General features: G+C 44.1%; 1 protein-coding gene across 13 annotated transcripts in view; it reads left to right on the top strand.

The window, feature by feature from the left end:
• The window catches only part of ARHGAP44 (Rho GTPase activating protein 44), a 128,358-nt gene that overhangs the window by 87,366 nt on the left and 25,092 nt on the right, over positions 1 to 15,900 (top strand). For all 13 annotated transcript variants that reach the window (XM_078385915.1, XM_072990398.2, XM_072990406.2 and 10 more), the window contains 6 exons: positions 8,003 to 8,130; positions 8,387 to 8,498; positions 10,765 to 10,846; positions 12,128 to 12,208; positions 14,213 to 14,326; positions 15,329 to 15,420. In XM_078385915.1, the coding sequence (XP_078242041.1) occupies positions 8,003 to 8,130; positions 8,387 to 8,498; positions 10,765 to 10,846; positions 12,128 to 12,208; positions 14,213 to 14,326; positions 15,329 to 15,420 (609 nt within the window). The remainder of the gene's footprint in view (positions 1 to 8,002; positions 8,131 to 8,386; positions 8,499 to 10,764; positions 10,847 to 12,127; positions 12,209 to 14,212; positions 14,327 to 15,328; positions 15,421 to 15,900) is intronic.

Raw genomic sequence — 15,900 nt, 5'->3', positions numbered from 1 at the left:
TATCCCTTTACCAGGTCCAATGATGAGATGAACCGACAACCCCCTATGGTTTCAATCAGGTTGTCTAGCCTGGGCATTGGGTAGGCATCAGGAGTGGTTACACGGTTTAATTTCCTGTAATCAACACAAAACCTAATGCTCCCATCAGGCTTGTCCACAAGGACTATCGGAGAGGACCAAGGGCTAGAAGAGGGGACGATTATGTTCTCCCTCAGCTCTATTAGGTAGTTCAGGTCTGACATCTTGGAAATGACCCTATATGGTCCTGCCCATTTGAGCTGCAGTTTATTCTCTCTGCAGGGCCTAAGCCAAAGCACTTCCTCCCCTGGGTCAAAGTGCCTCTCTCTAGCTTTGTGGTCATACCATGTTTTCTGTCTGACCTTCTGAGCTTGCAGGTTTTCTGCTGCCAGCTCTAGATTTCGCTTTAGGTCATTCATCAAGGTGTCTATGTATGTCACAACGTCTTGTGGGTCATCCTGGGTGATCTGCTCCCAATTTTGTTTGATCAAATCAAGGGGCCCTTTCACCCTTCTCCCAAATAAAAGTTCAAATGGACTGAACCCGGTGCTGGCTTGTGGCACTGATCGATAAGCAAACAAAAGGGATTGCAGCTTCTGGTCCCAATTGTTTGGATTCTCTGCCAAGTAAGCCCTAATCATGCGCATTAGGGTCCCATTGAACTTCTCAGTTAACCCATTACTTTCAGGATGATAAGCAGTGGTTTCCTTGTGCTTAATTCCACAGATTTGCCATAAGCGTTTCATGAGCTTTGATGTGAACGATGCGCCCAAATCTGTGATTATCTCTGAGGCAAATCCCATCCTGGACATATACCCCACCAAAGCATCGGCCACTGTGTTAGTTTCAATGTTAGTCAAGGGTATGGCTTCAGGATACCTTGTGGCATGGTCCACAATTGTTAGAATGAACCTGTTCCCCCTCTTTGTGGCCTTGGGCAAAGGTCCCACAATATCCACCCCTATGCATTTGAACGGAGTGTCAATCACAGGCAAAGGGCACAACTTTGCTTTGGTCCTGTCGCGGTTATTCCCCTGCCTTTGACACACATCACATTGTTTACAGAACTCCCTGATCTGCTTCCCTATGTCAGGCCAGTAGAAATTCTGTGTGATTCTCTGCTGTGTTTTGTTCACTCCTAAGTGCGCAGCAAACATGTCAGAGTGCCCCCTTTGTAAGATCATGGGGCGATACTTTTCAGGTACCACCAGCTGACTTTTGATCCCATCTCCCCCTTTTGAGATATTCCTCAGGGTTTCTCTATATAAAATCCCCTTTTTCTCCAGAAATCTCACTGGGGTTTCAGGTGTTAGCTGGGCGTCAGTCACCTGTTCAAAACACTTTTGGAGAGTGGCGTCTGCCTTTTGCTCCTGTCCAAATCTGCTGTCTGTGGTTAAGGTTTCCACCACAGCTTCTGAACTCCCCTCTGCTTCCGTCTCTGGCTCATCATTACCCCCTTGAACTGACCCTGTGGTGGCTTGTGAGCGTGTAATCACTAGCACCCGTTTCACATGTTCAGCCAGGTCATTTCCCACGAGCACGGCTGCTGGCAGAGTCGATGAAATCGCTAGCCTCCAAACTCCCCTCCAGCCTTGAAAGTTGACAGGTACCTCTGCTACTGGCAGAGAGATTACCTGCCCCTCAATCCCTGCCACCTTCATGTTCTCATTTGGGATTATAAACTCCCTAGGAATAATATCTGGATGGCACAGGGTTACCTGGGAACAAGTGTCCCGCAGCCCCCTATACTGACGGTCAAGTATTCCTACGTCCACCCCAGCTGTCTCAAACAACTGAGAATCTGTTTTTACCAGCAAGCAGCGCTTTACCTCTATAAGAGGACCATTTTCCTCAGCCTGATCAGCAGATGTAACTGTCCCAGACTGAGTAGCCATGGCAACCGGCTCCCTCAGTGACAAGGAGCTTTGCTCTTGCTGGACACAGAACACAGCTTTTGGCTTGGTCCCACTAGAATTCTGAGGCACCATTCCTTTTAGCTGCTTTAATTTCTCACACTCTGAGATTAGATGACCCTTTCCCTGACAGAAATAACATTTTCTGGTGTATTTTGATTCTCTCTCATCTTGTTTTGGTTTTCCCTCCAAAATCTGAGGTCTTGGTTTCATGTCTGAGGGCTTCCCTTCACCATGGGCCCCTCCCCCTTGCTGGCTTTTCCCTGGTCCCTGAGAGTACTTGCTGTAGGTTTCTTTGGGTTTACCTACAGATTTCCCCTCACCCAAGGGCTTTCTTATTTGGGAAATAAAATCGGCGATCTCTGCGGCTGCTGCCACAGATTTCGGTTTCCTTTCCCTCACCTGGAATTTCAATTCCCCATGTAGGACTGAATAGAACTGTTCCAGTGCTATCAAATCTTTAAGCTGCTCATAGGTCTCTGTCCCTTCCTGCGATAGCCATTTCTCAAGCAGCCTCACCAATTGGGCCCCCACTTGGGTAAAAGTCTGTTCTGGTTTCTTGGTGAGGGACCTGAATCTTTGTCTCAGCTGCTCTGCATTTATCCCATGTCTGGCAAACACCAGTTTTTTAAACTCTGCAAAATCTTTCATCAGTTCCTCAGGCATCTCGGCATAGACCTCAGCCAGGCTACCACTGATTAAAGATCGCATGATGGTCATCTTCTCAGTTTCCCTCACTGAGAAGTCCACAAACGCTCTTTCCACTAGGGAAAAGAACACCTCAGGACAATCTCCCTTGTGGTACACAGGGAATTTCTTCAGGTCAGCCTTAGACAATTGGCCTCCCTCAGAATCCCTATTGTTATTATTGTTCTGGTTCATCAGTTCCAATCTCCTTAATTCAAACGCCATCCGTTCTTTTTCCAGAGCAATTTTCTCTCTCTCTAATCTTTCTTCTCTTTCCATTCTCTCTCTCTCTAATTTTTCCTCCACTTCAAATTGCCTCATCCTCAGTTCATGCTGTTGGACTATGAGCAATTTTCTGAGTTCTGGGTTCTGCTCTCCTGTGCTGTCACCCTGCACTGAGCCAAATTCATCCTCAGAACCTTGGTCAATCTGGGGGTCTTTCACTTCACTCATTTCTGCTACTTGGCTTCGAGTCAAGGGCATAACCCCCCCTCAGAACAGGCTGCTTTAAAAGTCAAGCCTCAAAATAAAACGACCACTTTTTTCCTCTTGCCTCAGAACCAGCTCTCCCTAGAGATTGCTGCTGTTCTTCAGCACTAAACTTGCAACAGTATCGAGTCAGAGCCTACCCCCCTCTGCTGGGCCTCTCAGCTGGCAAGCTAGATCACTGTTACTACGCAGTTTTGCCTCAGCTTTTTCCCGCCAAAACTAGGCTGCCTCAGAGCACCTTAATCTAAGTCTCCCCAGTTGGCACGTTCTTCTACTAGCGCACCTCCCCGTGAGGTACACCTAGAAGATTACCTACGCGCCTCAGACTGTCCCTGACTAGACCCCCCTTGCTCTGGGCACACTTGCCAAGGCTTTGCTGGACCGCTGGACAACTGGACCAGTCGTATCCCACACGCTGGACACCAATCAATGTGACAAACCCAGACCTACTGGGATATGTCACACAGTTACACTAAGCTGCCACCAACCATTCCCTATAAGAAGTCACACAGACCAGGGATGGATTTTCAAACAAATAAAGAATAAGGTTTATTTTAAATACACACAGGGAAAAATAAACAATCAGATGAATAGGATAAAGTAACGTGGCTTATTCTCACTCATACATACACACAGTTTGGTTCACCCAGAACCCTCAACTTGAAGCACAGACCCTGAACCTATCAGTTCTGGCTAACCAACAGACACCTGAACCTATCAGGTTGGTACTCTGACACACAGTAGTACCCTGTCTGACACACAGACTCCCACAACAGCTTCTTCTTCCCAGCTGCTGCTTCGTCACAACCCAGTGTCTCTCAGCATCTCCTATCTTCACCACACAGGCATCACATATTTATACAGTACAGCCCCTCCTCCTGATGTCCCGCCTTCCACTCCCCATAGGATGGAACTTTCCCTCCAAACCCATGACAGACAGGTAACATCAGTGCTGTATGTAACAGGTAGCAGGTGATTTCAATCAAGCCAATTTAAAGACCGTCCTCCCTAACTTTTATCAGTATGTGGACTGTCCCACTAGAGGGGAAAATACCTTGGATCAGGTATATTGTAACATCATGCATGGATATAAGACGAAGCCATTGCCTAGCTTGGGACAGTCAGATCATATATCTCTTTTTTTGATTCCATCGTACAGACCCCTTGTTAAAAGAATCAGACCATCAATTAGAGAAAAACAAGTGTGGCCAGTGGATGCAACTGAGCAACTTCAAGATTGCTTTAGGAGCACTGATTGGACACTGTTTGAGGAGGACAATGTTGATACTTATGCCTCGACAGTACTGTTTTATATCAAAAGCTGCATCAATGTTATTGCTACAACAAGACAAGTACGAGTGTTTTCTAACAACAAGCCTTGGCTAAATAGAGAAGTGCGCCTTTTATTAAAAGCCAGAAATGCTGCTTTTCATTCTGGTGATGAACTACAGTATAGAGAGGCCAGAGCTAAACTGAAAAGGGCATTAGGGATGCCAAAGCTATGTACAGCCAGAGAATTGAACAACACCTTGAAAGTTCTGACACTCGCCGAGTGTGGCACGGCTTACGACAAATCACTGGTCAGAGTAACAAAAACAGTCTGTGTAGCAGCAGTGATTTTTTGGCTGAGCAGTTAAATCAATTTTTCGGCCGTTTTGAGGTGGAAACAGGAACAACCATTATTCCAGCACCTACTGTCCATAATACATCACTAGAATCTACCATCGACAGACAACCACTAGTACTGCAGATTTCAGATGTGAGACGCGCTTTCCAGAATATTAATATTCGAAAGGCAGCTGGACCAGATGGAATCATGGGACGAGTTGTTAGGGGCTGTGCTGCAGAATTAGCTGGAGTTTTTACGGATATTTTCAATCTATCCTTGTTGCAGTGTTCTGTCCCCACTTGCCTGAAGACATCTATTATAGTGCCAGTCCCGAAGCAGTCAGCTGTGGTATCTCCCAATGATTATAGACCAGTAGCTTTAACATCTGTTATTATGAAATGTTTTGAGAGATTGGTGCTGGATTACATTAAGGCTAGTCTTCCACCTTCTTTGGATCCATGGCAATTTGCATACAGGAGAAATAGATCTACTGATGATGCTGTGTCCATCGTACTCCATACTGTATTGAGCCACTTAGAACAACAGGGAACTTATGCGAGGCTGTTGTTTGTGGATTATAGCTCTGCTTTTAACACCATTCTACCAAATAGGTTGTTTTTAAAAATGATCAACCTGGGATTACCTCAGGAGATCTGCATGTGGATAAAGGATTTTCTGACAGATAGGCCACAGTCAGTAAGGATGGGATCCCACCATTCTTCTACCCTGGTACTAAGTACAGGAGCTCCCCAGGGCTGCGTGCTGAGTCCCTTCCTCTATTCCCTGTACACACATGATTGCACCCCACTATATAACACCAATGCAATTATTAAATTTGCAGATGATACGACAGTGGTGGGACTCATAAATAAGAACAATGAGTCTGCTTATAGAAAGGAAGTACAAAGATTGATACTATGGTGTAAAGAAAATCATCTCACACTTAACATCAAAAAAACTAAAGAACTCATAATTGATTTTAGGAGGAAGAGAAATGTACATTTACCACTGTACATAAACGGTGAGGAAGTGGAGAGAGTTGGTAGTTTTAAATTTCTGGGTACTTACATCTCAGAGGACCTCTCATGGACTATAAATGCCAACATGCTAATAAAGAAGGCACAGAAGAGGCTGTATTTCCTGAGAATGCTCGGGAAGTTAAATTTATCACAGCATTTACTTCTGTCCTACTACCGTAGCACCATTGAGAGTGTCCTAACTTATGGCATTCTGGCATGGTTTGGGAGTAGCTCTGTAGCGGACAAAAAAGCTCTACAGAGAACCATTAAAATTGCCCAGAATATCATCGGGCTCCAGCTACCAACCCTGGATGACATCTTCACATCCCGCTGTCTGAGGAAGTCACACAGCATCCTGAGAGACTCTTCCCATCCTGCTTATAACTTTTTTGAACTGTTACCGTCTGGCAGAAGATATAGAACAATTAAGACTCGGACCACGCGTTTTCTAAATAGTTTTTATCCTAGAGCTATAATTGCAATTAATAATGAGCTTAAAGACCACCAGTAGTGAATAATTAGTTGGACTGTGTTACTTGGCCTGAGGTGTACATGTTTGTATTTTTAGTCGGGGACTTCTAGTGGGTGGGGAGTGTTTGGGGAATGTTATGTGTGTGCATGTGTCTGGTCTCTGGGTGTCTGTGAATTTCGTTGTATGGTATACTGTGTATATACTTACAATGACAATAAATTATTATTATTATTATTATTATTATTATTATTATTATTATTATTATTATTATTACTATACATACATACATACATACATACATACATACATACATACATACATACATACATACATACATACATACATACATACATACATACATACATACATACATTATATCTGGGGGATGTGGCTAGAATACTTAAAATGAGCCCACTCTTCAAGTCCTTGCCAAGCTTGTTGCCTTCTCCTTACTCTAAAATGTTAAGAGTTCATATGGAATGACTCTTAAGTTCCCCAGAGCAACTGTTAGATATCTATTAAGGGACCATGGTTATAAGTGGCACGGGCACCAGTACGTTTGCCCTGAGTAAGGCTATCCTCTGTCTGCTGAAAAATCTGAACTGTTTTACCTTGGCAAGGTATTTCTGTTGGTTTATCCCCTTGAACTGATACTTCAGATCATCTACTGAGGCTGAATGGTAGGAAAATTAGGCCAGACTAAAGTAGCCTTTTGTTCATATTGTTCATCATCAAATTCTGGAATTTACTACCACAAGATGTAGCAAGAGCTGAGAACCTGAATGGTCTTAGAAGGATTGCGCAAGTGTGGGGAGGATAAATCTTATCCATAGCTGCTAGTAATGATGGCTATTTGTTACCTCCAGTTATCAGAAGTAATATCGCTCTGCATAGGAGTTCCTGGGACGCCCTGAGCAGGCTGGTACTCTTGATCTCATAACCTGTTTCCTTTAAGCACCTACTTGCCCATTGTGGAAGTGGGATGCTGGAGTAGATGGGACTTGATCTGATCGACCAGGGTTCTTCTTAGCTTCTTCTATCCTTATGTAAGGATTTCAGATGAAAACATCATAGTTTCTGTCAACGCTCCTATGCAGAATGTTTTTCAAGATGTGAGAAGGTTAATTGTGACACATAATCATTCTTTTTCTTTTTTGGCTCTTACTCTACGATTGGCATCACTCAGGAAGGTTGCCTCGTTAAAGTTTGCCTCTCCACTTGGTTTGTAGAGACACATTATTAAACAGATGGCTTAATTAGCCATCTGAGATGAATAATTGCTGGCATTTTTAAGCTCTTCTGTAGATTAATTTTAACTTGTGTTTAATTATGAGTGTTCCCACATATTATCTAGAGAAGCACTTCACATTTTTGAAGTAAAATTTATCTATTTTTAAATTATTTCCTGCGGTCTTTATTGTCATATTCTAGTTTTGTAGACATTATTGAATGACACTTTTTAAAGTAGATTCATGTTGTCTCTTACCTCAAAAGTCCATCTAAAGGGGAGGGGGATCCAAAGGCTAGTGTCCCAGAGGGTTACAACCTGCCTTTAGACATGTGCAGTTTTATCCACACAGATGATTGGAAGTAACTTTCCAGCCTCCATGCATGGATGTCTTGGTAGAAGATGACTCTGAAAACAGGTTGGGGCCTTGTGGTGGCCCAGCTGCCATGGCCCATGGTCAGGACTTGCTGAGGGGTTGTGTTTTATGTTTTCAAGTCTTACAAGAGCTCTTGTAATCTGGATCCTGAGGGTCTCTGGGGCCACTAAATCTGAACTTGCCTTCCACAGAAGCTTGGATTGAAAAGCCCTCCTTTGGGAAGCCCCTGGAGGAGCACCTTGCAGTCAGCGGCCGGGAGATTGCCTTCCCCATCGAGGCATGTGTCACCATGCTCCTCGAATGTGGCATGCAAGAGGAGGTCAGTAAGAAACAAGGGCTGCTTCTCCTTTTGTTCATGCCAATGCCTTTTAAACTCCTGCTCTCCATTGTCACAGCCGTCTCCTTCTCTTCCTTCTGTCTCATTACTCATTATCATGTATACTACCCAGCAGATGGTGTGTACTGAAGCCCAGCCCCAGGGCTCTGTTGCTCAGAATTATGTTGCTTGAGGTTTGCAGGCAGGGCTTTCACACCTGAACAATCTTTTTCTTTCTCTCTTCTGTCCCTCTTTGCAGGGCCTCTTCCGAGTGGCTCCCTCAGCCTCGAAACTAAAGAAGCTAAAGGCAGCGCTCGACTGCTGTGTGGTAGACGTTCAGGAGTACTCAGCCGATCCCCATGCCATTGCAGGTAAGTGGGGTTTGCTGCCTTGGCTTCTTGGGGAATAAGCAGTAGTTTGGACAAACAGAAACTGCTTCTAGAAGTATATATGACACTGCCTGAGTACAGATGTTGGAGAACTTGTCCTGCTTTTTAAATGTGTGCTGACATTGTAGTGATATAGAAGACCGTGGCAGATGCCGAAAGACCTTTATTTTGCCTAGCCTCCTCCATGTTGCTTTGCAATTTATTCCCGATTCTTGTTAAGAGAAGTAGGTGGCTAAGTTGGTCACACTGTCCTAAAGCTCTATTCAAGCTAATAATGGAGATGTCTAATAGATTTCACTGGAATTATTTCCCTGTCTTTGGAGTCATTCCTCATCTCTTACGAAAAACATAAGTAGATTCTGTTCCTCTCAAACCAGGACACTGCTCTCTGGCTCTAAATTTAGACTCCTCTGTATCTGTGTTCAAAAGCCATCTCCCATATAATTTTACTTCCTAAAATCAAGGGTAATCATGTATACACACCCCTCACTCCGCCATCCCATGACACACAGCAAAATGTACCTTAAAGCACATAAGTTTAGTGTTTCACTCAAAAAATCAAACAAAAACTTGTACTAATGTTTTAAAAAACACAGCACCATGATAACTGCACATGGTTAATCTTTCAAAGTACAGTATTTAAACTACAGCTGGAATAAAAAAAAACTGAATTTAACATCTGAAAATGGTGAAGAAAAGGCAGGGAACATGTATTGCTCCTTAAAATATAACTATAGCCTTGAAACGCTGTGGGCTAAATGGACATTAGTTTCAGTTTGAGTAAACTCATTAAAGTAACTTGTTACTAACTGAAGTACTGTCTTTTAATTGTTATAAGCTGCCTTGAATGAATGAATGAATGAATGAATGAATGGGTCCTGCTCTAGTGGAGATTAATAACTTCATTTACTCCTTTAGGTTTAGGAAGTAGCTTCCTGTACTGCAATACAGATGGGCATCCAACTGTTTGGGATGTATGGGTCCCTGTGAGGGTTCGGTGTTGTAGGGGTCAGTCACGGACAATAAAGCACGAGATTTGTTTAACGGTTCAACTTTGTCTTCATTTATTAACAACTCAACATTAACTGGAACCTCTCTTGGAACGGTTTCTAAGTTCTCTTGGGGTCTAAACTTCGACCTCAAGGGAGTCCAAACATTACTAACAAATGGGTTGGTTTCATCCAATATCCACGGTCCAGATAGTATCTTCTCTGTGACCAGTTCTTCGCGTTCATCTGTTTCTGGTCCCAATAGTGGAAGGGTCTCCTCATCCCCACTCCAACCCCAGAATGGGGAGCCCTCTCCCGGGCTGGCCATCCACGATCCGGTTAGACCCCCATCTTCTGCAGCTCCGCGAGATGCCATGCCTTCTTTGCCTCCAGCTCTCTCACCACCACTTCTTTCTCTTCTCTTAAGCAACGCCGCCACTCTTTAGCCTCAGTCTCCCCCTAATAAGATGGACGGGGTTGTTGTCCCTGTCGTCTCCTTCTCTCTGCTTCTTCGTGGGGAACTTTTACTTGTTCCCACTTTCCTGTCCAAGGATCTTGGACCCATATCATTTCCCAACCGCCCGGGATCTCCTCCCGCTTCGGCCTTATGTCCCTGGCTCCCGCCTTTATCTCCCCCTCCCCCTTTCCCACCAAATTTCTCTCGGTTTTCTCGGATACGTTTAACCCTCTCATCACCTGTACCAAGTCACTGGTATCAACCCCTTGGTGTCTCTGCCCTTCTTTTCCTCTCATCTCCTCCAACTCTTCAGTGTCCACCTGTTTGCTCTCTTTCCGAGGTGGAGAAGGTGGAGGGGAAAGTCTGAGTCGTGTTAGCACAGGACAGGAGCGACAGCACTCTCACATAAGCCTCCTGGCCCTGGCCTGGGGTTTTACAGTCCTTTATTGTGTGAAAGGTGCCGTGTACATAAAACAAACCAACAAAATGAATAAATGAGGTTGGATTACCTAGTAAAATTTTTATCATGTACTAAAATGCATAAAGAAAAAACATCACACTCTGTTTAGATTACTGCAAATGACCAAGCAACGGTGGGATAGAAAACTGTTTGGTTTTGTTTCTTCGTTTCCTCCAACCAGGAGGATCTGCGCTCTGCATTATTCTTACCACAGTCATTTAAGAGCGGTATCACTAACCAGCTGCTGCCCAGAAGCAAAATAAGGATGACAAGAAACTCTTTCCATTAGAGTTATGGTACATCTTTTTACTTGGCTATGCATGTGTTGTGTCTCTTGCGCAGGGGCACTGAAGTCTTATCTGCGAGAGCTGCCCGAACCACTCATGACCTTTGAACTCTACGAAGAATGGATTCAAGCCTCCAAGTGAGTTCTGAAAGGATTTCTCTTGGGATGTCTGGCTTCTGTACTATCCGTCACATTGTCCTCAAATATAACATTACTAAAATGTTAGACAAGGTCTCATTCCGGAGATGCTTCCTTGTGAGTAAGACCCAGTGAACTAAGTGAGATTTAATTTGAAGAAGACTCAGGTTTGAACTCTGCTGTAACACATGGTGAGACTTGGCCCAGAACATGGTGACCCTCAAATTCACTCAACAGTGAGAGCCCTGTGATAGTTGTCCATTCTGTTTGCGTTGGGGGAAGTACAAAGCTACTGCAGCAGGTAGTATAATTTTGTTTTCTTCAAGGTCCCATTACCACCTGAACATATTCTGAGCCACTTTGGTGAAGTGTGAATGCACCCAAAGCTGGAGATAAATACTGAGAAGGATAGTTCTACACATATTTCAAAGCTACACAAATGGCCCAAGTTTCATAAGAGTTCACTAACATCCCAGACTAATCCAGAGAATATGAGTTGCTTCTGAGTCATATGGCAACTGGTGGAATTTCCAGGTTTCGTGTATAACTAATTTCCTCTGGATCCAGGGCCTAATTTCAAGTATTTAATGCAGGTGCCCGACAGCTTTAGCCAGAGGTGGGTGGGTGGTTTTATTTAAAATCTGAGGTATATGCCACAGATGCCCTTTTTTGAGGCACGGTAGATACCAGCTTTACAGCTTCAGTGTGGCCTGAAGTTTCTCCAGAAAGATTGGAAGTAGGAATTCTGTTCTAGCCCTCTGTTGCCGTTTTATACAAAGAAAGGTGAGCTGAGAGTTCTTGGTCTTCCCAGATGGTGTTGGCTCTTAAAACTGCCTTTATTCTTAGAATATCCATTGAAATATGTATGCAAATCTGATGTGAAAGTGCGATCTGGGGCTTGTTATTGCAGAGTAAGTCAATGAGTGACCAGGCCCAGTCACAATGATTGCATTAAAGGGGAAGCAGTGGCTACATTTCATGAAAACATGGAACGCACGGGCAGCTTTTCTAGCAATGACAATCCTATCTGTATTGTGACAGACCTCAGTGCTGGATTAGTGGAGAGACCAAGAGATGCCTCCTTTTGTTTATGTGTGTAGGACTCTATCTATGTGGCTGCTCCTATAAGTGCAGGAAAGGGAAAGGGAGAAAGAAAGAAAGAGACAATGATTTCAGATTCAGAGATTTGGAACCCCAGGCTCTGTTTTACCTATAATCTGGGACAGTTAACGACTCATTGCTGAATGAATCCCAGTCACCTTATTCTTCTGTATTCTATAGCATCCAGGACCAAGACAAGAGGTTGCAGGCCCTGTGGAACGCCCTTGAGAAGTTGCCCAAGGCCAACTACAACAATCTAAGGCAGGTGTATACAAGCTGAAGGATCTGCTTTTGTTTCTGGCTGTTGTTGGTTGTAATTTTACAGCTCCATAGTTATGATGGGGGTAATCATTTTGGAGACAGAAACCTGAAAGGTAGTCACTTCAAGATGCTGAGTGATGAACGTAAGTTGAAGTACAGTGGTGCCTCGCTTAACGACGTTAATTCGTTCCAGCGAAATTGCTGTAGAGCAAAAATGTCGTAAAGCGAAAATAAAAACCCATTGAAACGCATTAAAACCCAGTTAATGCATTCCAATGGGCTAAAAACTCACCATCCGGCGAAGATCCTCCATATGGCGGCCATTTTCGGTGCCTGTATAGCGAGGAATCCATCCCTAAGCACAGCAGGGAGCCATTTTGAGCACCCGACGGCCATTTTGAAAACCTCACGATCAGCTGTTTTGATCATCATAATGCGAAGAATCGGTTCCCAAAGCAGGGAACCGATCTTCGCAAAGCGAAAAAACCCAATTTAAAACATTGTTTTGCAATCGCAATTGCGATCACAAAAACATTGTTGTGAAGCGGATTCGTCGTAATGCGGGATAATCGTTAAGTGGGGCACGACTGTATAATGAAATGGTAGAGAATGTGAGAGCTTGGCAGCTGTGGTGAACTGGAGATCTGTGCTGTATTTCCCACACACACTAACAAGGGCTGGGTGTTCCTGTCCACAGTACCATTATTTCAAAGAGGTGCTAGCACTGTCCAGGCATTCCTTACTGTGTTCATCAAGTTCCCCTCCACCATAATTTCTGTCACCCTTCTAATGGAGGGCAGTGAGCCTGGAGAGTAGACTTCTGCCTATGAAGAAGAACTGAGAAGGGGCAGGACAGGAAAAAAAACCCTACAATCTAGGGCTGGAAAGTATCCCTACCCCACCCTTCCCCCATGTTGTTGGACCATAGCTCTTTTCAGCCTTAGCCGCCTTAGTGGTGAGGGACTATGGGACATGTAGTTTAGAAATGTCCAAAGGACCACATGCTTCCCCATCTCTGCTGAAATGCACAGCAAGAAGTCTTGAGCCTGAAGGCTGAATGTGGTTGGCTCATGGCCTTCTCCACTTGGCCCCACAGATGTAATCCTGAGGCACTTGCTGGGAGGTAAACAATTCCAGTCTCCCACAACTTTTTGTTGTTGTTGAACAAACAGGATCACAGGTGGTGTTACACCTCAATTTTTAAAATTCCTGTGAGTTTTGGAGAGAGGTACCCAGAGGCTTGAAACCCAGTTAGAGATAAGATCTCTGTTTTTCATGTTGGGAATTTGAAAGTTTGCTGTACGGAAATGCTTGAGGAGGACTGCAGCAGCAGCATTCAAACCTTTGAGGGACAGGAGATGAGAGTTTTTATTGTGCTGGCCAGTCTGTTGAAAGGCCAAGAGTGTGGGATTTGTTTGTTTGGCTTGTTTAGGTGGGTGAGCATTATAGTTGTGTTACATAAGGTTCCTGATATTGAGCAATACATAAGTCTCACTATTGGTCAGGATTAGTTTCTTGATCTAGAGCAGAGATGACCGGGGTTAGATGATTATGCTGCCACGTGCTGCCCAACCCCCAAATATTTTTTTAAGTCTTTCTTTCTTTCTATGGAAAGAACCCCTCTCCCTTTAATTGCTAAAAAATTGATGTTTAAATTAGAAAGGAATGTATACAGGGATCTAGAGGTGCTAGGAGAGCCAAGCATAGCAAAATTGCTGCTCTGAAGGATGCAAGGGTGCTTTATGACCACTTTTTAAAAAAAAAATTAAATGGGGCAAGGGTAGAGCTGCATTTGGTCGTATGCAACACAGGTGGCATGTTACTCATCCCTCACCTAAAGGTTGCTGCCAGCAAATTGCAAGTAAACGTATCTACTCAGTGCTGTAATATTCGCCCCGGGGCAAACTGTGTATGGCAGTTGATTAGCAGATGTGATTAAACTGGTTCTTATGGCCTGGTTGATAGTTGCAGAACTTGATCTGTCCTATTTTTAATCTATTGCAGGTACCTGATCAAATTCCTTGCAAACTTAACAGAGTTCCAGGATGCAAACAAAATGACGCCAAGCAACATAGCGATTGTGCTAGGGCCAAACCTCCTCTGGCCTCAGACGGAAGGGTAAGGAACTGATGCCTAGAAATCTCTCATGCTTAATGTGCTTGACCAAGTGACTGGACAGTACAAGCTCTGGGACTGGTTTTTATTTGCCTCCCTCCACACACACACTTCCTTGTTAGGTTGATGGGGATTACAAGGTAAACACATCTGGAGAGTTGCCCATCCCTGATTTGCATTGAACAACTACTTGTTTAATTTGCAAGGTTTGACAAACTTGCAGCACCTCAACTTTTTGATAACTTTAGATTTATTCTGTCAGACAATGGCCTAGGTTAACCGTGAACACTATTTTGCAGTAAGTAACATGTGATTTGAGTAAGTGCTGTGGGAAAGGAGAAAATAACTGATGAGTGCAAACATTGCTCTTGCCTCACCATCCTGTAGGTGTTCATTCAAAACCAAGACCTGTTGTGCTCAGTGGGTCTTACCTACTAGGTGAGCATGGATTGAATTGTAACGTTAGAGCTCCTATGTGTGTTTCTCTCAGCTTGCATTGTCAAAATGCAGACTGTTTTAGTCTGTGGAGGTTGCTCACCATCAGGGTCCTGTTGTAGTTTTGGGGATTTGATTCGAAACTCCGTAGTTCTCACCAAAGTTTAATGAACTCATCACCACAGTGCAAATAATCATAGCCAGTGCTGGCATGTGGGACAGGAAGCAAAGATGCTTCCAAAAAGCTGATATATAGAGAACAACCCTGCTTCGGAGGCGGGCATTGGACTTGATGATCACCTACTCCAGTCCTCTGTTGCCTCTGGAGGAAACTTAGAACCCTCTAAATGTATTGTACTACAGTTCCCATAATCCTTTACCAGCATAACAGTGAGAGATTATGGGAATTCAGGACCAACCCTTCTGGAAGACACCAGGTTGAACAAATATGTTTTCCAGCTCTGTGATTCTGCCACATTGTGGCCTTTCTGAATCTGCCTCTTCCATCTTGACTATTTGCCTTCATTCCCCCTTCCTCCGTATTGTCCCCTTCCAACCCTTTTGTTTCAGGAATATCACAGAGATGATGGCAACCGTCTCCCTGCAGATTGTTGCAATTATTGAACCCCTCATCCAGCATGCAGATTGGTTCTTTCCAGGAGGTAGGAAGCAGCCTTCCAGTTGTTCCTGATGTGCATGTTTACCTCTGATTGGCCTCAAGGCTGAACTGGTGGTAATAGCCAGTCCCTAGATCTCTGGCCTGTGGAGCCCTTGCCCAGCCACAGTCCCTTGCCCTCCTCCTTCCTCCCCATGTGGTTGGTAGGAGTAGGCAGAGCCGTGTTTGTTTTTGAACTACAACTCCCAGATTTCTGGTAATTGTAGTCCAAAAAAAACACACATCTTGCATGCCTCTAGTTGTTAGCTAAGCTTGTGGCTCCCATAGCAAGGGATCATGATTCTGATCTTCTATTTTTGATGATTCCAGGAGAGCACCTTTCTGAGACCAGAGTGTTTTTAGATGCCACTTCTGAGAACAGCTATTATCTAAAACGTCATATCAGCCTGCTGGGCTCTTCATCCCCATTTGATGTATTAATACATGTATGATGAGGAGCGTCTGAATAACTGGACTCTTTGTTCTC

Source organism: Pogona vitticeps, chromosome 2 (genome assembly GCF_051106095.1).
Source record: "Pogona vitticeps strain Pit_001003342236 chromosome 2, PviZW2.1, whole genome shotgun sequence".
NCBI lineage: Eukaryota > Metazoa > Chordata > Lepidosauria > Squamata > Agamidae > Pogona > Pogona vitticeps.
The sequence above is the reverse complement of the archived record's forward strand: the minus strand, read 5'-3'. Positions and strand labels throughout refer to the sequence as shown.